At 45.3% G+C, this 22,659-nt stretch overlaps 1 protein-coding gene across 4 annotated transcripts in view; it reads left to right on the top strand.

Moving 5' to 3' along the window:
* The window catches only part of TCERG1 (transcription elongation regulator 1), a 101,603-nt gene that overhangs the window by 31,849 nt on the left and 47,095 nt on the right, over positions 1 to 22,659 (top strand). For 2 of the 4 annotated variants that reach the window (XM_077265829.1, XM_077265828.1), the window contains 4 exons: positions 13,282 to 13,370; positions 15,392 to 15,552; positions 16,399 to 16,465; positions 17,021 to 17,147. In XM_077265829.1, coding sequence (XP_077121944.1) covers positions 13,282 to 13,370; positions 15,392 to 15,552; positions 16,399 to 16,465; positions 17,021 to 17,147 — 444 coding nt within the window. Of the gene's footprint in view, positions 1 to 13,281; positions 13,491 to 15,391; positions 15,553 to 16,398; positions 16,466 to 17,020; positions 17,148 to 22,659 lie in introns of all 4 variants that reach the window. The other 2 variants (XM_077265827.1, XM_077265826.1) reach the window with 1 other exon arrangement.

Below are 22,659 nucleotides of genomic sequence, written 5' to 3'. Positions count from 1 at the left end.
TAGAGATACTATCCTAAAATCTCTGCCTCTGTTAAAATTGGCAACCGCCTTTTTGGCAGACGCATCTGCGGAAACGGTTAGATTTGCGGCTAGAGGTCAATCCCTCTCTAATGCGGCCCGAAGAGCTATTTGGCTCAAAAGCTGGTCGGGTGATATGCACTCCAAAAATAAATTATGTTCCATACCCTTCTCTGGGGGCAGGGTCTTCGGACCGGTCCTCGACGATATCTTAGAGAAAGCCTCAGATGTAAAAAAGGGGTTCCCCGAAGAAAAGCCTAAAAAATTCCAGCCCTTTCGGAGACCCCGCTATAATCAGAAACAGGATTACAGGGGTAAAGGGAAGCAAGGTAGATGGAGCTACCAAAAAGGGGGAGACAGTAGACCCAAAACCAAAGACTCGAGTTACTCAGGTCAGAGGTCTAGCTACCATAGAAAATGACGCCATCAGAGTAGGGGGTCGGCTAGCCGGATTCCTAGAAGGTTGGAGGGAAATAACAACGAGTCCTTGGGTGTTACAGGTGGTGTCCCAAGGGTACAAAATCGAATTTTCCTCCCTTCCGCCCGAAAGATTTCTAGTGTCCAGCACACATCTAAAATCGTCATCCCCCATGTGGTCGGATATACAGGACCTCTTAAAAATGGCGGCAATTGTTCCGGTCCCCTCCCAAGAAGAGTACAGAGGTCATTACTCAAATCTCTTCTCAATAACAAAACCATCGGGAGAGTCGAGAACGATAATAAATCTGAAGCACCTAAACAACTGGGTGGTATACAAAAGATTCAAAATGGAGTCAATTCGATCTACCATTCCTCTGTTGGGAAGGGGTATGGTGATGTGCACTCTAGACCGAAAGAGTGCATATTACCATGTTCCCATTTACTTAAACCATCAAAAGTTCCTGAGGTTCGCGGTAAACATGGAGGGGAAGATCTATCATTTTCAATTTCGCTGTCTCCCCTTCGGCCTGGCGTCGGCTCCCAGGGTTTTTACGAAACTTATGGTAGAGGTAGTCGCATATCTGAGAAATCAGGATTTGATGGTAATCCCTTATCTGGACGACTTTTTGGTAGCGGCAGAGTCAGTAAGCCAGCTCAGAATCAACTGTCAGTTCCTCATCTCCACTCTAGAGAGTCTCGGTTGGATCATAAATTGGAAGAAGTCAGATTTAATACCGAAATCCAGAATAAAATTCCTAGGAGTCATGCTCGACTCAGAAACAAGGATGTCCTACCTTCCGGAAGACAGGCTAAAGGGAATAGTGAAAAAGGTCCATCATTTCTCCCGAGGCCGAAATACGATCAGAGACGGGATGATAATCCTGGGATTAATGACGGCCTGCATCCCTTGCGTGAGATGGAGCCAGTTTCATTCCCGGAAGCTTCAGCAGGGAGTGCTGAGGAGCTGGAACAGAAGGCAAAATTCTTTAAATCAAAGACTGAATCTTTCTTTTCAGATCAAGAGGTCTCTGGTGTGGTGGACTCTCTCCAAAAATCTCCGGCTAGGAGTACCATGGCTTCAAACCCCGAGTGTGTCAGTCACGACAGACGCAAGTCAGGAAGGTTGGGGAGGTCATGTCCTGGGAAGATATTTCCAAGGTCGTTGGGAAAGAAAGGACAGCAAGAAATCATCAAACCACAGAGAGTTGCATGCGGTTTGGAAGGTCTTAACGGCGGCACAACATTTGCTGAAGAACAAGCATGTAAAAATCTTCTCGGACAATACGACGACCGTAGCCTTCCTTCGACATCAGGGGGGCCCAAGACATCTGGCATTACAAGATCTGGCGGAACAGATCTTCAAGTGGGCAGAAAAGTCGGTGCGGTCAATCTCGGCTGTACATCTGGAGGGATCCAAGAACCAGTTGGCGGATTTCCTGAGCAGGAAAAGTGTATCCCCTACAGAGTGGGAACTAAACGCCGAAGTATTCAGGGATCTTTGTCATCGTTGGGGGAAGCCGACTGTGGATCTATTTGCTACAAAGCAAAACGCAAAAGTCAAAACCTTTTACTCCCTAAACCCCTGGGAGAGCCCAGCGGCGATCGATGCCCTGTCACAACCCTGGAACGTCGGTCTCCTGTATGCGTTTCCACCTCTGGCCTTGATTCCAAGAACACTCAGGAAAATCTGCGAGGATGGGGCCAAAGTCATCCTCATAGCTCCTCACTGGCCGAAACGAAGTTGGTTTCCAATGTTAAGAAGATTATCAGTGGAAGAACCCCGCCGGCTACCAGAGAGAAAGGATCTTCTTCTACAAGGTCCAGTTCTACACCAGAACCCAGGAGCGCTTCAGTTGGCAGCTTGGATCCTGAACGGAAGGTCTTGAGGGCAAAAGGTCTTTCAGATGACGTCATTTCTACCCTTCAAGCCAGCAGAAAGCCGGTGACATCTGCCATCTACACAAAAATATGGAAAACATTCTGTGGATTCTGTGGGAAGATGACAGTTGATACTGACCATCCAGATATCCCAAAAATTCTTGACTTCTTGCAGTCAGGATTTCAAAAAGGCCTTAGACCAAGTACATTAAGAGTACAGATAGCGGCCCTAAGTGTATTTTTTGATTTTTCGTTATCTACCCACCCCTGGATTAGTCGATTCTCTAGAGCAGTCCAGAGGCTAAGGCCATTCATTAGGAAATCAGTCCCGCCGTGGGATCTTAATTTGGTCCTGAATTTTCTGTGTGATCAGTCCTGGGATATAACGGGAGACATAGACATTAACAAACTCTCTCTTAAAACCGCGTTTTTAGTTGCGATCACATCGGCAAAAAGATTGGGGGAACTACAGGCTCTTTCGGTACAGAACCCGTATTTACAGATCTTTGATGATAAAATAGTACTAAGGCTTGATCCGGCCTTTCTCCCTAAGGTCGTTTCTGATACTAATATGAATCAGGAGATTGTTTTACCGTCTTTTTGCCAATTCCCTAAAAATCAAAAAGAAAGATTTTTTCATAACCTTGATGTAAGAGAATCAGTACTCAGGTACCTTGATCTATCTAGACCCTGGAGACAGGACAATAACTTGTTCGTTCAGTTCAGGGGTTCAAATAAGGGGAAAAAAGCGTCTAAAGCGACTATCGCACGGTGGATAAAGTCTACAATTGATTTAGCCTACAAAGCTAAAGGTCTAAATTCCCCGGTTAATCTTAAAGCCCACTCATCTAGGGCCATGGCCACATCATGGGCGGAGAAAGGGGGGGCTACGGCAGACCAGATCTGTAGAGCTGCATCATGGTCTAATCTTAGTACCTTTTCTAAACACTATAAACTAGATGTAGTTTCGCCTCAGTTGGCCTTTGGTAGAAAGGTACTTCAAGCAGTGGTCCCACCCTAAATACCATTCTCCTTTGGTATTTCTCCAGTGTGCTGTCAGGTGGTGACCTGGAAAACAGTAATTAGACTTACTGGTAATTGTATTTCCAGGAATCCATCCTGACAGCACTGTTAGTTCCCTCCCTATTGTTTGATCTTTATACTTATGTGATGTAACATTTGTATGATTGATTATTTTGTTGTAATAAAACTTGTGTTTGCATCCATCCAGATGTGTTACTTTGGAAAAACACTGAAGGGTGGTAGGGGGAGGGTCCTTTTAACCTCTCGGGTTTCCTGTCCCATCATGGCTAAGAAGGACGTCCTCCAGTGTGCTGTCAGGATGGATTCCTGGAAATACAATTACCAGTAAGTCTAATTACTGTTTTCTCCTCTTTCAGGTAACATCGGGGGCTTATCTACAGCATTACAGAATGCTGTAGATAAGCCCCTGATGACGGTGAGCTTAACTCACCATCGATTTTGGGGGTGACCGGTTCCCTTTAAAAAAAAGACATTGTATTACAGACACTTAAAAATAGACCGTTTTTTTTGTTTGTTTGTTTCACCGCATCCATAAAAGACCGAATTATAAAAAATGAAATTAATTAAATTTGAATATGAAGTGCCATGTTCTTTGCAGCAGAAGATGACTTTCAGTGATACCGTTATCAAATTTATTTTTTTAATGCATTTTTGGCGTATTGTTATTCTTTTAGTGGTGTTTATCAAATGAGTTGTGATACGGGTCTTCTTTTCTACTTCAGTTTTTATATAAAACATCATTTTGAGTGGCCAAATATTTTTCCGTTATTTTTTCATACTTTGGGATATACAGTATACATACATACACACACACACACACACACACGCAATAATACTGTATGGGACCAACCGGGAGACCAAAAATAAATAATATATATTTTATTTATTTTCGGTCTCCCGGTCAGTCCCATACAGTATTATTGCACGAAGAAAAAAAAAATCTCCTGGGCTTCTCTGTGCAATGTGTACAGAAGGACTTGCTGCAAGTAGTGGTGAGCTGACTCTCTGATTTTTCTGCACCATGTGCACAGCTAAATCTGCTGCAGATCTGCACCAAATCTGCATCGTGTGCACACAGCCTAATGGTCCCCATCATGTAGTAATGTCCCCGTCCTGGTCGCTATCATGTATTCGTGTCCCCGTCATCTAGTAGTGTGCCCATCTTGTACTTGTAACGATGTCCCACATTCTGTCGCAGTGACTTCATGTGCAGCTGTGATGGAGATGCCGACGGCAGCTGCTGGCCTCTGATTGGCTGTCACCGGTATTTCAGTGCAGACAGTCGGTCTCTGCACCGCAATACATTTCAATAGAATGTGCATCCGAGGAAGCACATTCATTTGATAGAAGCGCTGACCTCGGCGGCCCCTGGACTGGGCTGCGATCGTCTCAGGTGATCAGGGGCTGCATTTGGGCCACTTGCTTGAGAGCCCTGTTGTAAGGGGTTGGATTAAACACTAAAATTGTGTTTCTTGTGAGGGGGTTGTCACCGCATGCCACAGAAAGAATGCAACAAAATTTCCCTCCTGTAGCTTTTTTGATGTACATTGGCTTGCAAAATTATTCAATCCCCACCCTCATGATCCTTTTTTTTTTTATCTCTTACGCCTCATTGGGGGACACAGGACCATGGGTGTTATGCTGCTGCCACTAGGAGGACACTAAGTAAACACAGAATAGCTCCTCCGCTGCAGTATACCCCCTCCTGCTGGCTCTCAGCTCCTCCCCTGCAGTATACACCCTCCTGCTGGCTCTCAGTGAACCAGTTCTTGCTTAGTGTCTGTAGGAGGCACTTGGGTCTGTTTCAGACCCCACAGTTTTTATTTTAATTTTTAATTTTTTGCTCTATTTTTTCCTTTAACGGAGCGAAAGGGGGCGACAGATCCTTTCTAGGCTCCGATCTCCCCCGAACCATCAACAGGCAAGTACGTGGAGCGTCCCTCCCATATCCTTTCCTGCAACATTGGATGCCAGCCCTGAGCTCATCTTGCGGGCGACGGTTCCTTCGCATTCCGATCTCCCCCCTCCATAGCAGGCGACCACATGGAGTAGCCCTCCATCTACCTCTCCTGGAGCCAGGTGCACAGCCGGACATATTGTGATTGGCGTCCGTGCAGCCCCCCTCTGCATCACCACTGATATAGCGGATGACGCATGGCGGCAGAAGCTCTCCACCCCCTCCCTGACTATGGTGACGGTGGATTGAGCACCGGCCCACCGCATCTACTGTGAGTACACTGTGGGGGCCGAGGCGCTTGGGGGGGTCCTGGTCCCAGGGGTATGGGAGGTCCACACCTTAAAGCCCGGGTCCTTGGGTGGTCTGCAGTGCTGCAATTCCTTCAGAGAGTATGGCTTAAGAATGGTGCTAATAGCGGTCGCGGTGCTGCAGGCCGCAACCGCAGGTTTAAAATTCAGCCCCCGGCTTTTCTCTTTCATACAGGCCGGAGTTTTGGCCACGCCCACCGGCAGTTACCGCCGCCCACTCTTTCTGGCGCTTCTCGTTCCCTGAGATACACTCTCACTTCCTGATCTCGGCGGCCATCTTGGTACACCCACAAGGCTGATGCTGCAGCGCTGCTCCAGCCTTTTCAATCACAGTCTTCAGGATTAGCGATTCCTGTGCATAACTCCTGTGGCATCACGCTGCGGACCTCCCCTGGGGACTCAAGACACAGGACCATGGGTAAGCTCCAGAAACATAGCTTAAACCTTCTCCTGCTAGTAAGCGCTTTCCTCCAGGCTTTACTATGTCTCAACCAAAGCCTCACAAAAAGTCTAGGAAAACCCACACTGTATTCTTCGCTGCATGTACCTCTTGTAAGGTATCATTACCCCGGGGTCACAATACTGCATTATGCACAGCTTGTGAACCGGTGACAGCTCAGGAACCACCTGTTGCTGATACTGAACCCAGTGAGCCTAGTCCCCCTGAGTGGGCTACCTCCCTTTCCCGGTCTATGGTATCCCTGGCAAAAGCGTTAGACTCGTTCCGAGACCCTTCCTCTAACCAGGGAACCAATACGGACGACGCTTCCGATGTTCAGAACCCCTCGTACTCCAGGGGTTGTACCTTTCCAAGGAGTTCTCACTCTTCCAGGAAAAGGACTCGTGCCATATCCCCAGACCATCACCGGTTTTCGGGTTCTGAAAGCTCCATTTCTCGCTCCCCTTCCATTGGGGCTAGTAGAGAACCTGTTTCAGAGGACGATTCTGACACGTCCCTAGATCAGGAATTTCATCACGATCAGGAGACTCTCGACTCTCTAATTGAGTCAGTGAATAAGGCTTTGAGACTTGAGAAGGAACCCTTAGGCTAGGTTCACATTGCGTTAATGGGTGTCCGCTAGCGGAATCCGTTACATGGCGAAATTGTCGCTATTAACGCCATGTAACGGGTCCGTTAGCGCACCCATTGACAGCAATGTGCTAACGGGTTGCCAACGCATCGCTAGCGCATGCCATTTTCGGCACGCGCTAGCGATGTGCCGTTATTTTCTGACGGACCTCGGACGCTGCTTGCAGCATCCGAGGTGCGCCCAAGGTCCGTTCCTCGCTAGTGCAGATCGGGGATCTGTGCTAGCGAGATCGGCAAACGCGATCCCTATAGATACATTGCGTTAGCGCAGTCCGCTAGCGCTATGCGCTTAACGGATTGCCCTAACGCAATGTGAACCTAGCCTTATCTAAAACGGATCATGCCGTGACCTTTAAGAGGACCAAGTGAGCTCACAGAGTGTTCGCCACTCATCTCGAGTTTAAGGAAATTGTTGAATCTCACAGGATCCGTCCAGATAAACGATTCACAGGGCAGAAGCCCATGGAGTCGAAATATCCCTTTGCCCAGGATCTAAGAAAAGATTCGTCACAATCTCCCCCAGTATATCCTCCGGTATCGCGACTGGCTACGAAATCTGTTTTATCCTCCTCGGAGGGCGCCTCTATTAAAAATCCAACCGATCGTCAGATCGACAATATGGCGCGTTCAGCCTTTGAAGCCTCAGCGGCCGCACTCTTCCATCTTTTGCCACTACGTGAGTGGCTAAGGCTATGACCCACTGGGCTGAGGTCTTGTCTTCAGCAGTACTAGATACCAATCTTTCTCCCGAGATAGCAGACCTCGCTACTCAGATAGCCAGAGCTGGAGATTTTGTAGTCACCGCATCCCTGGATGCCGCTGACAGTGCTTCTCAAGCAGCAGCAAATGCCATCACCATCCGGAGGTCCTTATGGCTCAAGGACTGGCGTGTGGATTCTACTTCCAAAAAGTCATTGACTTCTCTCCCATATCAGAGCGGTCGCCTTTTTGGCGAAAAGCTCGACCAGTTAATTTCTGACGCCACTGGAGGGAAGAGTAAATTTCTTCCACAACATCTCGGCCCTTTTGGAACCGGCAACCACAGGCTCGGTCCCGATTTTTTTCGTTACAACTCAAACTGGCCCTCTACTTCCACATCTCCCAGTTCCGGCCGGGCACAAGGTGGAGACAGAGGTTCACAGGCCTCTTTTAAGCCTTCCCCTTCATGAAGAGGCAGGCCAAGGCAGACGGGATCCAGAGGCGCCAGAACGGGCAGACCTTCCACACAATGGCTCCCTGCGGTATCCGGGGGACACCCTCAAAGTAGGCGGCCGCCTGCTTTCCTTCAGTGCCGCGTGGCTCTCGGTCGTTCACAACGAGTGGGTCCGCGATCTAATGTCCTCTGGATACAAGATAGATCTCTTCTCATCCTCCAAACCATTTTTTCCTGTCTTTTCCTCCCCGGGCAAAAGCATCAGAGTTCTTCAAAGCTATAAGCTCTCTGAGAAAAGACGGAGTTATTGTTCCGGTCCCTCAAAGCGAAAGGTTTCAAGGTTTTTATTCGAACCTCTTCATTGTTCCAAAGAAGGACGGTACAGTACGGCCCATGCTGGACCTAAAACTGCTGAACAAGTTCCTCAGGGTGCGTCGGTTCTGGATGGAATCGCTTCGTTCTGTCATCGCCTCCATGGGAAAAGGCGAGTTCCTGGCATCTATAGACATCCAGGACGCATACCTCCACATTCCTATTTTACCTTCTCACCAAAGGTTTCTTCGCTTCGCAGTTCAGGAAGATCACTTCCAATTCGTTGCTCTGCCCTTCGGCCTCGCCACCATTCCCAGGGTATTCACCAAGGTCATGGCGTCTGCCGTGGCCATACTCCACACCCGAGGAGTGGTGGTGCTACCGTATCTAGACGATATCCTCATCAAAGGCCCCTCTTTCCGCTCCTGCAAGGAAGCCGTGGCCATCACAATAGATACCCTTTCTCGCGTGGGTTGGAAGATAAACTTCAAAAAATCTTCCCCATTACCGGCTCAGCTAATTTCCTTTCTAGGAATGATACTAGACTTGTCCCGGGGGTTGGTTCTTTTTCCCCCGGAAAAGATCTCAGTCTTAGAGCGGGAAGCTCAGAAGCTCTCTCAGCCTCTCTCTCACTCTCTGCGCTTCAGTATGAGAGTCCTCGGCTGGATGGTAGCATCTATGGAGGCGGTTCCATTTGCCCAACTACACCTCCATCCCCTACAGCATGCCCTCCTGGCTGTTTGTCAGGTGGTGGACATTGAAATCCTCCCTGAATCAAGGGAAGTCTTTTCTTCCAGTACACTGGCTGGTTGTGACGACAGACGCCAGTCTTCTAGGCTGGGGAGCGGTGTTCCTTCATCACACTGCTCAAGGCCGCTGGTCCCCCCAGGAATCACGCCTTCCAATGAACATCTTGGAAATCCGGGCCATCAGGCTGGCACTTCTCCAGTTCCATCCCTTCCTAGCAGGCCGACCAATCAGGATTCAGTCCCACAATGCCACTGCAGTGGCATACATCAACCGCCAAGGGGGAACCCACAGCAGGGAGGCCATGACAGAGGTAGGCCACATCCTCCGATGGGCCGAGGAAAAGCGCTCAATGATCTCTGCGGTTCACATCCCGGGAGTGGACAATTGGGAGGCAGACTTCCTCAGTCGGCAATGCCTCGACTCCGGGGAGTGGTCTCTCCATCCGGAGATCTTCCACCAGATCTGCTGTCAATGGGGAACCCCGGACGTGGATCTGATGGCCTCACGGCTGAATTCCAAGGTTCCCGACTTCATGGCTCGGTCCCACGATCCGGCAGCCATTGGGGCAGACGCTCTTGTACTCCCGTGGCATCATTTTCGGCTTCCGTACATATTTCCCCCGCTTCCTCTCCTGCCGAGAGTCATCAAGAAAATCAGAGCGGCGAGGGTATCGGTAATCCTGATTGCGCCAGATTGGCCGCGCCGGACGTGGTACGCGGAACTAGTTCAACTAGTTGCCGACGTTCCCTGGCGATTACCGAATCGCGCAGATCTGCTATCTCAAGGCCTCTTTTACCACCAGAACTCAGAGGCCCTGTGTTTGACGGCATGGCCATTGAGTCCTGGGTCCTAACCCAGGCAGGTTTCTCCAGAAGTTATAGCTACCATGATCAGCGCTAGAAGGCCTACGTCTATGCGTATCTATCATCGCACTTGGAAGACTTTCTTTTCATAGTGGAGCGACCGAGGACGTTCTCCTCTACATTTTTCCATCCCTTCCATTCTAGAGTTCTTACAAACGGGTTTGGACTTTGGTCTCGCCCTTGGTACTCTCAAGGGGCAAATCTCAGCCCTGTCTGTTCTCTTCCAACGCAGGATTGCCAACAGATTACAGGTCAAGACGTTTATTCAGGGAGTCTCCCATTGGGCGCCCCCCTATAGGATGCCGTTGGAACCATGGGATCTTAATCTGGTCCTCGGAGTTTTGCAACAGGCTCTTTTCGAACCTCTACAGGAGGTTTCCCTCTCTCTTCTTTCATGGAAAGTTGCTTTTCTAGTTGCGGTCACCTCTATTAGACGAGTCTCCGAGCTGGCGGCTCTGTCCTCTCAAGTTCCGTTCCTGAATTTTCATCAGGATAAGGTGGTTTTGAGGACATCCCCCTCTTTTCTACCGAAAGTCGTATCCTCTTTTCATCTCAATGAGGAGATTGTCTTACCGTCACTCTGTCCGGCACCAGTCCATCGCATCAAGAAGGCCCTTGACACACTGGATTTAGTGAGCGCTCTTAGGAGATACATCTCGCGGACAGCGTCTTCCGCAGGTCAGATGCCCTATTCATGCTCCCAGAAGGACGAGGAAAGGGGTTTCCCGCTTCGAAGGCGACAATAGCCAAATGGACCCGTTTGGCTATTCAAGAGTCCTACCGGGTCAGAGGTCTTCCTGTCCCAGCAGGGATTAAGGCTCACTCCACTCGATCAGTGGGTGCGTCTTGGGCCATCCGGCACCAAGCTTCGGCAGCAAAAGTTTGTAAGGCTGCGACCTGGTCCAGCCTGCATACCTTTACAAAACATTACCATATTCACTCTCAGGCCTCGGCAGATGCGACCGTCTGCAGACAAATTTTGCAGGCGGCTGTGCCGCATCTGTAACTTGTGGGTACAAGCAGCAGTTGCAGATAATTGTTTCCCACCCAGGGACTGCTTTAGGACGTCCCATGGTCCTGTGTCCCCCAATGAGGCGTAGGAGAAAAGGAGATTTTTGTGTACTCACCGTAAAATCCTTTTCTCCGAGCCAATCATTGGGGAACACAGCACCCACCCTGTTAGCCTATTGGCTTTGTTTGTTTTTTTTAAGTTAACTTGGTTTTGACAAAGTTCATCCTTGTTAAATATTTTCACTGAGAGCCAGCAGGAGGGTGTTTACTGCAGGGGAGGAGCTATTCTTTCTGTGTTTACTTAGTGTCCTCCTAGTGGCAGCAGCAGAACACCCATGGTCCTGTGTCCCCCAATGATTGGCTCGGAGAAAAGGATTTTACGATGAGAACACAAAAATCTCCTTTTTTATGTTTTGCTATCTCACAAGCTGGAATTTCACTGTTTTTTGTTTTCTTTTGAGGGTTTGTATCCGTAGGCATGTTCTTTACATGAACAACTGTGAAAATGTGGTTTTCTGTTTGTTGTGAAGCAAACAACAAATATAACAATTTAACTGAAAATTTTAGTTATGTACACTGTTCACCTCCACCACCACCCTCCATGGTCACTGCTTTGTAGAGCCTCCTTTTGCGGCAATTACAGCTTCATGTCGCCTTGGATTAGTCTCTATGAGCTTTCCACATCTTGCCACTGAGATTTTTGGCCATTCCTCAAGGCAAAACTGCTCCAGTTCCTTCAAGTTAGATGGTTTCCTCTGCTGATCAGCAATATTCAAATCTGACCACAGATTTTCAATTGGATTAAGGCCTGGGCTTTAACTAGACCACTCCAAAACATTTACACATTTTCTCATAAACCACTTGAATGTTGCTTTATCAGCATTCTTTAGGTCATTGACTTGTTGGAAGATGAACCTCTGTCCCAGTCTTAAATCACTGACTGACTGAAACAGATTTTGCTCAAGAATATCCTGTATTTCGCATCATCCATCGTCCCCCTGACTCAGGCCATTTTCCCCTGTCCCTTGCTAGTGTAAAACATTCCCACTGCATGAGGCTCCCACCACCATGTTTCACTGTGGGCATAGTGTTCTTGGGCTGATGATCTCTTGGGGAAACTTTCACATGTCTTTTGGCAAACTCAAAATGAGCCTTACAATTTTTGTGTAGGTAAACGGTTTTTTTCTGCCCATTCTTCCATAAAGGCTACCTCTATGGAGCTATGGGTGATTATCATAGATTGCGATTTTTTTTTTTTTTAATAATGCAACCCTGACTCTTACTTTTCAACAACTTTGTCCCTGACTTGTTTGGAGATCTCCTTGGTCTTCATGGTGTTTGGTTAGTGCTGCTGGTGTTGCAGCCTCTGTGGCCTTTCAGAAAAGTACCGACAGATCATGTGACACTTAGATTGCACACAGGTAGACTTCCTTTCACTAAGAATCTGACTTACCAAGGTAATTGCTTTCACCAGGGACTTCATAGCAAAAAGAGTGAATACATATGTAGAAGCCAATTTTTAGTTACCGTATTTGATCCCATAAATTTAATTTATGCCTGATATTTTTCTCACTTCACTTCATCAACTTAGACTATTTAACGCAAATCGGATTACAAAGATATTTAAACACGGATTGTATTCTAACAAAATAGGTAAAAATACAATACTGTGTACTTTCAAAGCCACTGTAATAATGTTGGCTTTTACCAAGGGTAGACCATCAATTCTAAAACCCTGGATAGCCTTTATATGCAGGCTGTCATTGATAATGTGATTTCGAAGTGTGTTCATGTATTTGCATGCCTTCTGACTGCATTAAACATGTCATTCGATCTTTTTATTTTTGTGTTTTACGAGTATGCTTTATGAGATTTTACTCCAAAATGTGATCCATCGTGTCCTTTATTCACTCAACTTCAGGAATGCATTTTAAAGCTATAGCATTCTCTTTTTGTAGTATATTGTGGTGTGCTGAAACCTAACGCCTAACTTAAAGGGGTTGTCCACTACTAGGACAACACCTTCTCATTCTCCATGGTTGGCCCTAGAAAATAAAAAAAGCTTATACTCCCCTTCCGTGTTGGTACCGATCCAGCAGTGTTGGCACCCGTTCTGGCGTTTACGTGCGGTTGTTCTACACCCAATCACCGCTGACAGTACTGTCTCCTCGTTCGGACAAACGCGTCATCAGGAGGAAGTGGGAGCTGCGCCTGACCGCTCACTTCCTCCTGATTGCGTGCATGTCCAAAGGAGAAGACCGCGAGTGCTGACACCGCACGGGAGGGGAGTATAAGCTTTTTTTTTTATCGGGACCAAACATGGGTAATGAGAAGGGGTTGTCTTAGTAGTGGACAACCTCTTTAAGACACATGTTACCCACTGTTTAGATGATTATAGGATCCTTTGTAGTTTTCTGTTTGTTTTTTATTTCTTTATTTTTTTGCATTATATTATTAACACAATATTATATTGTCAGGAGCCAAAAGAAGAAGAAATGACTGAGGAGGAGAAAGCTGCCCAAAAAGCCCGGCCAGTGGCTACAACACCAATTCCTGGCACTCCATGGTACTTATGCCCCAAAGCCTGTTTTCTTGCCAATGTTTGCAGGGACATTTGTGTTAGTCCTGGATTTTACATCTGCACAGGCAAGGGCTTTCATTTTGTTACATTATTTGCTTGTGTTTGGTAAGACGCTTGTTTTATAATTTCCTCACATATATGAAGCTCTTGTAATACTGCTACAAACATGTTTTAATATATAACCTTCTCTTGGCATAATAGTAGTGATGAGCGAGTATACTCGTTGCTTGGGTGGTCTCCGAGTATTTGTTAGTGCTCGGAGATTGTTTTCATCACCTCAGCTGCTGGACAGCCTGATTACATGTGGGAATTCCCTAACAAACAGGCAATCCTCACATGTATTCAGCCTGTCTAGTAGCTGTAAATCATGCGGCTGCGGTGACTAAAATGAAATTTCGGGGCACTAACAAATACTCGGAGACCACCCGAGCAACGAGTATACTCGCTCATCACTACATATTAGTATTTACTGGACTTGTGATTTGGTTATTAAGGTTTTAATAAAAATAAAAAGTACTGCCTTTTTTTGCCTACCAAGAATCCTGCCTGTAGTGTACAAACACTGCTTCCCTGTCATTGCTGTGTGAGATGGATAAAGGGATCAGTATTGTGGGCTGTCTTTCCACACCTGATTTGTCCAGAAACCATTCTCCCATTTTCCCTTATTTAAAAGGCTGCTCAGTTTCCCATGCTTTGTAAAGTGATGGCTTTATTCAGCTGAGTGTTGCTTCTTCCACTCTCTACTGTTTTGGCTGGGATCGCTCAGTGAGATCCCCTATAATGAGCACAAATGGACAAACCACACCTAGAGAACTTCTCCAAACCAGAAAACTGTACAAAGTGCAAGATAATATATGGTGGGGGTCAACCAAATGAATTACAGCCCACACTGCTACACATGAAAGGCTAGAAGCTGAGTCCAGTAAACACTTGTTGTTGTTGCCTACTTATTTATATAGCCTAGTGACTGCCGTCTCCAGTAGCCGGATCATATTGTTAAAGGTTGTCTGCCTACGCAATGTAGGAATGTTGGCAAACTTCTTATTTACCCATGGGACATTCAGTCAATAGCTACTCTGCCATAATATCAGAGCTGTATGTGGCAGGCAAAGTGAAATATCATTTGTTGCAGTTTTGTACTTTGCACACGTTTTGTTTCTCATGCTAACTTTCTCTCAGAATATGAATGGCAGAAGAGACAGTAATACATTTTGCTTTTTATTATCTGTTTAGTGAAGGCTATGTATTGGCTGCAAAACAAGATATTAATTTTAAATACTCATTAGGTTGTACAAACGGATTTTATATCATAACTTATCATAGGGATCAATAGGGAAACTGCAGCCACCCATATATGTGAAGGGGAAGCAGCGTCACGTAAGGACTGTAGCTCTACTTCCTCTTCCCTGTTTTTCCTCTGTACCCCTTGGGGGCTGCTGCAAAGCATTTGGGGGCTTTTTGCAGTCCTCTGCAGTCAGTTGGCCTGGAGAGTACCTGTGCAGGCCAAACTTAGAAATGGGCACAGTGCCAAACCAGTACTGGGGCTTTTTAATTTCGGGTTTTGAGATTTCCAGAGCAGATTAAAAGGGTGAGGTCACATCCTTATGGGATGAATTTTCATTTAAGAAAAATAAGACTAGAGACTTCCCATACATTAATTCCCCACCATTTTTAAGATTTCTACAACTTGTGAATGGAAACCCGGACTGATAATTCCCAGCTGATGTGCTCTTCATATTATCACATCAATATTATGGCAGTCATTCGTAGCCTCTGCATGTATGCTGAGCCATATGATCATTTGTATAACGTGAATATGTATTAGTGTTTTCCAATCCTACAACTGTGGCATTACCTATAAATGCCCCTCCGTGCATCTGGGGTTATGCTGCTTAAATAGTATGGTGTCTTAGGTATGGGTTACTCCTGGGTGATGACTGTTAAACCAGTTGATTTGCTGCCATTGATCCTTTATTATTATTTACATGTTACTTTTCTGTCTTTAGGTGTGTGGTGTGGACCGGTGACGAACGCGTCTTCTTCTACAATCCCACTACACGCCTCTCTATGTGGGACCGGCCGGAAGATCTCATTGGAAGAGCTGATGTTGACAAAATCATTCAGGAGCCTCCACATAAGAGAGGGTTAGAAGATGACAAGAAATATTGTGAGTTGATAGCCAGTAATTACTTAAATCCTAAATATTTACTTCTTCATGTATGTATTATTTTTATACTGTAAGTGTGGTAATCATAATATCCAGGTTTCTTCTGCAGAAAATGTTAGGAGTGCTCCCTGCGTGCTTGGTTAAAGGGATAGTCCGAAAGTAACACTTATTTAATCATCAATGTCTGTTGCATGTAATCTAAATGCTTTCTGTTATACTTTAAAAATTCCCTACCGTTCCCTCTGTGTTTTTTAACCAACTTCCTGTTTTGTTGACGCTGCGTTTGAGAATCCCCAGTGCATGCTGGGATACTCACACAAGGCGTCATCAGTGTTATCCGGCTGTCGTAGTCCCTGCTCTTCTGAGCATGTTTCGGTTGTCAATGCCAACGGATGCTGAGTAGATTCTTATCACTGTAAAAGATTCTTTTTAATGCACAATAACAGTGTTCTCCTTGGAATGCTCTGAGAAGGCAAGAGAGCTCACTGTTGATGCATAATATAAGGAGAGAACTCTGTGAGCAGCAAGAACAGAGACCACCACTGCCCCTGAAATAGACGTCCCTTCTTGGGACGGGATTGGACTCTCCTGTTCCTGCTCGCTGGGTCGTCTCCTTACAGTGTGCACGAACCGTGTGCTCTTTTTGGCTTGTCACGTCTCGGGAAAAAACAGAAATTCTGTGTCGGCAAATGACCATTAAAATGACCATTTTAAGATATACATGGGTCACTACAGCATACAACGACACAGCCTTGAAATGCAATTTTAAGCAGGTGCACAAGTCTTTTGTATATAAAATTCAAAAAAATATATATATTTTATGTTCATAATTTTTGATTTTCACAGTCAAAGATGATCATGAATCAGCAGACGATGCCAATGATGATGAGCCCATAAAAGCAAAGAAGAGGAAGTGAGTTGGCAATCTGTAATGTATGCCTTCATGACGGCTCTATGTATTAATCGCTAGCAGGCAACTTTTGACAATTAAATGTAATCCATTTAATCTAGAAATAATTTCAGATTTACCGTCTGTCCACACATTGGGTGACATGCTATATTTCAGTCTTGTGTGTTTTCTACTCTAGATATTACCATATGATTTTACATATTGTTGGGTATATCCTAGACAATTGAAACCTTAATGTAGTTGTTGTATTGTAATTAAAAAACTCACCTAAAAGTGCGATTATGATACATGCTAAAAAAGAAAGGTGAAAGGTATTTAAAATGTGCTACTGTGGTAATGCTAGCCGTCAGCAAGTATCTTTGCATCTTATCCATGTGGTCTGAAATTCATGGCTTCCAAAAATGAATTACAGATTTACCAACCAACTGTGGATTTTATTGGTTCTAAAATTGGTACTTCAGTGACAAAAGCCACTAGATCTACTTGACAAGTAGCAAGTCGGTCTGCACCATATAGCTATACATTTACACTTGTTTCCCCTCTTCTTTTCTTATATAGGAAAGATGAAACTGAGTCCGACAAAGAGACAGCTATGGACGCTGAAATTAAAGCTGCCCGTGAGCGAGCCATCGTTCCACTGGATGCTCGAATGAAACAGTTTAGAGATATGTTGCTGGAGAGAGGGGTTAGAAAATCATCTTTTGAGATGTATATAAATCTTTTCTGATTTTTGCACACGAGTCAGTAAATCTTCAGTAACAGGGTTTATCTCCATGGTAATCAGTTGCTTTCTTGTGCTTAAAGGGTTATTCTCATCTTCTTACTCTAAGATACACGATCACATTTTGGGACCCTGGTTCTTGGATACATCCTCATTTGATCCTCAGTCTGTGATGGGGTTGGGTATTAAGTTCTGGTACACACCTAAAACCTGAGAATTTCTGTTTCACCATGCTGTCTTTTGCAACTATGCCACAAAGCAGAACTCTATTTAGATGAATGTGTTTAGTTGCACTCAGTGGCACAGTAGGTGACCTATAGCGCTCCTATTTGAACTGTGGTCCCATTATTGTGTGTCCATGGAAGTCCCAGTTCAGACCTATACCAATCATGAAATGATGGAATATCCCATAATTTTATAAGATGGGAATATCCTTTTAAATCTGGAAATGTCAGCTGTGTCATTTTTTTTGTCTTAAAATATTGTAGAAATATCTGTAGTGATGAGCGAGTATATTCGTTGCTCGGGTGATCTCCGAATATTTTTAACTGCTCGGAGAATTAGTGTTCATCGCCTCAGCTGCATGATTTACGGCTGCTAGACAGGCTGAATACATATGAGGAAAGTCTGTTTGTTAGGGAATCCACACATGTATTCAGCCTGTCCAGAAGCCGTAAATCATGCAGCTAAGGCTACGTTCACATTTGCGTTGTTGGGCGCAGCGTTGTCGACGCATACCGACGCATGCGTCATGCGCCCCTATCTTTAACATGGGGGGCGCATGGACATGCGCCGGTATGCGTTGTACTGCGTTTTACGACGCATGCGTCATATAGACGCACAAGACAGGGCGCAGGGGACGCTACTTGTAGCGTTTTCCCTGCGCCGAAATTCCCGATCTGTAGGATCTTATGACAACGCATGCGTCGCAAAACGCTGCGTTGTGTACATGCGTTGTTGGTCGCGTCGCCGACGCTGCGCCCAACAACGCAAATGTGAACGTAGCCAAAGGCGACAAAAACTAAATCTCTGAGCACATCCAAATACTCGGAGACCACACGAGCAACAATGCTACTCGCTCATCACTAAATTTATGTGTATACACCATAACTGGTCTAAATTCTGTGCACTTAGACTGTCATGTTATAGCCTGCGATACATTTTAAACTAAAAATAAATGACCGCATAGATGTTTTTGTTTTACATGCAGTACAGACCAAAAGTTTGGACACACCTTCTCATTTAAAGATTTTTCTGTATTTTCATAACTATGAAAATTGTACATTCACACTGAAGGCATCAAAACTATGAATTAACACATGTGGAATTATATACTTAATTTCAGTTGTTTCACACTTTTTTTGTTATGTCTTATATTCTAAATTCTTCAAAGTAGCCACCTTTTGCTTTGATGACTGCTTTGCACACTCTTGGCATTCTCTTGATGAGCTTCAAGAGGTAGTCACCGGGAATGGTTTTCACTTCACAGATGTGCTCTGTCAGGTTTAATAAGTGGGATTTCTTGCCTTATAAATGGGGTTGGGACCATCAGTTGTGTTGTGCAGAAGTCTGGTGGATACACAGCTGATAGTCCTACTGAATACACTGTTCGAATTTGTATTATGGCAAAAAAAAGCAGCTAAGTAAAGAAAAGTCCATTTATAGTCCATAAATGAGAGTGGACCAAGCGTTCCAGAAGTTCAGAGATGAAGGGTAGATAAGAGCCAGGTCTGTAGTTGGCGGTGCAGTTCTGGTCAAGGGATTTTTTTTTTGTTTTTTAGTAATTTTTTTTATAATAGGGAATATGGTGATGTGTTTGAGTGAAGGAGGAAAGATACCAGACGAAAGAGAGGTTAAATATTTTAGAACACCTTTACAATGTGTCTTTTCATGACTGTTGTAACTTAAGACCAAATTTATTTACAATGGTAAACTTTGCATCAATGTGTGTATGCGATTGGCTGGAAGACCCTACATTCACTGCTGTAAACAAATGCAGAAACAACATGTCCTTTCTGGCTGCTTAGGCCATGTGCACACTTTGCGGTGTGCTCTGCGGGTTTATCCCGCAGCGGAATTGATAAATCTGCAGGGCAAAACCGCTGCGGTTATCCCTGCAGATTTATCGCGGTTTGTTCCGCTGTTTCCGCTGCGGGATTACTCCTGTACTATTGATGCTGCATATGCAGCAATATGCAGCATCAATAGTAATGATAAAAATAATAAAAATTGGTTATACTCACCCTCTGACGTCCCGATCTCCTCGGCGCTGCACTCGGCGGTCCGATTCCAAAGCTGCTGTGCCGAGAAGGACCTTCGTGACGTCACGGTCATGTGACCGCGGCGTCATCACGGTCATGTGACCGCGACGTCACCGCAGGTCCTGCTCGCACAGCAAACCGAAGACCGGACGGCCGCGGGCAGCGCTGAGAGGTGAGTATAACATGATTTTTTATTTTAATTCTTTTTTTTTTTACACTATTCATGCTTCCCAGGGCCTGGAGGAGAGTCTCCTCTCCTCCACCCCGGGTAGCAACCGCGCATTATCCGCTTACTTCCCGCAAAGTGGGCACAGCCCCATGCGGGAAGTAAGCGGTTCAATGCATTTCTATGGGTGCAGAATCGCTGCGATTCTGCACAAAGAAGTGACATGCTGCGGGTTTTAAACCGCTGCGTTTCTGCGCGGTTTTTCCCGCAGCATGTGCACTGCGGTTTCCATAGGGTTTACATGTTAATGGCAGCATCAAAATCGCTGCGGATCCGCGGTAAAAACCGCGAAGTGTGAACATGGCCTCAGGCTTCTTTCACACTTCAGTTGTTTGGTGTCAGTCTGCTCCGACATAGTGACAGATCCGTCACAATTGTTGAGAAAACAGTTCTAACGGATCCGTTTTTTTGACGGATCCATTACTTGGGGGTTGTCTGGGAAAAGTATTTACTTTTTTGAGCATGCGCAATTGAAAAAGCGGATTGGGGCGACGGATCCGCCGAAATGACGGTCACGACGGATCCGTCGCCCATAGGCGGCCATTCTATGGAATGGCGGACGCGATGGATCCGTCGCGAACCGCCATTTCGGCGCAGACAAAAACGTTATAATGTCCGTCTATGTGTAGATGACGTCCGCCCAATTTCGACGGATCCGTCACATGGCGGATGGAATGGACGACCATCCGTCACAATCCGTCGCTAATGCAAGTCTATGGGAAAATAGCGGATCCGCCCAAAAAAAATGGAGGATCCGCTATTTGACGAAAATGGCGGTTTCAAACTGACGCCAAACAACTGAAGTGTGAAAGTAGCCTAAGGGTAAGTTCACACAGGACTTTTTTGCTGCATATTTTTGCTGTGTATTTTTATGCTAATTTAGGTGCGTTTTTTTGGTGCGTTTTTTGGGTAAGTTCACACAGGACTTTTTTGCTGCGTATTTTTGCTGCGTATTTTATGCCAATTTTCAGCTGCTTACAGGTGCGTTTTTTGTGCGGTTTTGGTGTGTTTTTTTTGTCTATTTGTGCATGATAATAAAGTTGAGTGACCCCAGTGGAGCTCAGCATCGCCTTCATCCCAGTGGGGGAACAATTTACGGCGAATTACATGCCATGCATCGGCCTTTTTTTGACGATCACTGTAGTTTGGGCAAGCTACATCCCAAGTTACAGGCATTGCTTCCACCTTGGAAAAATAAATGAAAAAGTAATTACCAAATGCAAGATGAAATGAAGCCAACATTCATGACAAGGAAGATACAAACATACACATGCAGAACACATGAACATGTACATAACAGCACATGAGCATCGCAAAGTGTACCATTGCAAACAATCGGATAGATAGATATATCACAAATTAAAAAAAATATTACCTCCATGATTAGTTGGGAAACATTAATGCTCATCCTCCTATACCAAGACATGGCTAACACCTCACTACCAGGAACTCCCTCACAATAGATCACAATCAGGACACCTCACAATGGCTCTTCACACCTCACAATGGCTCTTCACACCTCACTAACCACACCCCTAAGCTCTTGGCTGTGAGATCACTTCCTGCTGGCCATGATTTTTCTGCACAAAAAACGCAGCAAATAATGCTACATGCGTTTTTGCAGCGTTTTTTCCATCACCCATTCAAGTCAATGGGTGAAAAAACGCTGCAAAAACGCTGAGGGTATGTTTCCACGTTAAGGCTACGCGGCGGTATCGCCGCTGCGGCGAAGCCGCTCGGAGCTAAGCCCCGCCCCCTTAATGGGACGCGATGGTGCCGGATGTGTACAGTACACATCCGGGATCATCGCACCCCTCGCCATAGGGCCCTGTGATATGCCTTGCGGGGACGCTGCGTCCCCGCAAGGTGTACGGACATGCTGCGTTCTGAAAAGACGCGCCGCATGTCCGGAGTCGCAGGGCCGCCGCGTGCGGGTTTCCACGCATAGTGGAGACGGGATTTCATAAAATCCCCTCCACTATGCTGGAACATCTGGACGCTGCTTGTTTGACGCTGCAGCGTCAAACAAGCAGCATTTACTGACCGTGGAAACATACCCTGAAAGAAGTGACATGCCCTATGTCCAAAAACGCAGCAAAGCAGAAAATACTGATCAAACAAAAACCCAATGTGTGTGCATGAGATTTCTGAAATCTCATAGGCTTTGCTGGTACTGTAAAAAGCAGCTGAAAATTAGCATAAAAAAACGCAGCAAAAATACGCAGCAAAAAAGTCCTGTGTGAACGTACCCTTAGATGAACAAGAATGTATTGTCAAGAATCATATAGTTTGCTGAAAAATGGAAGGGATGAAGTTTAGCCCCTTCCCCATAGACCAGGGAATGATAGGAAAGTTGCGTCGAGCCCATGGTATCACTATCCTGCACTATCTAGACCTTCAGCAATAGAATAGAGTAGTTAGTAATTCACCTGACCTCTATTGCATGAGCCTGTTGTGATTTTTATTTTTATTTTTTAAAGTCCCCAAAAAAGTTGTTGCTTTTGATTTTTTTCTTTCTTTATTTTTATGTGGTATGGGATTTTATCATCCCATGCACTTTCATGATCAGCATGCCCTAACTCGGTTTTCATATTTCCACCATAGATTTTTACCTTTTGCAGTGAATGAAATCCATGCTAAAAAAAACTAATCTGCACATAATAGTTATTTTTTTTTAATGTTTGCTTAAAAAAAAATCAATATCCCTCTCCCCTATTTTATCCCTACAATGAGTAAATATTTATGTAAATGACAAAGTTTGAGTTCAGTTGGCACTATTTGTAATTTTAATGTGTGAGATCATCTCCTCCAGCAAAGTTTAGTAAAGTCTAGTTAGGAAACTGTATGCCATGTAAAATGTTAATGATAGTTCTTCTATAGTAAGCATATTCATAAGACTAAGTGGTATTGAATAATTGGTTTTACATTTAGACCGTGTTTGGCATATGTTTGTAGTGCAAATGTTCCTTTACATCTTCCAGGAGAAAGT

The sequence above is a fragment of the Ranitomeya variabilis genome, chromosome 5 (assembly GCF_051348905.1).
Source record: "Ranitomeya variabilis isolate aRanVar5 chromosome 5, aRanVar5.hap1, whole genome shotgun sequence".
In the NCBI taxonomy this organism is placed as follows: Eukaryota; Metazoa; Chordata; class Amphibia; order Anura; family Dendrobatidae; genus Ranitomeya; species Ranitomeya variabilis.
This window is presented reverse-complemented; position numbering and strand designations above follow the sequence as displayed.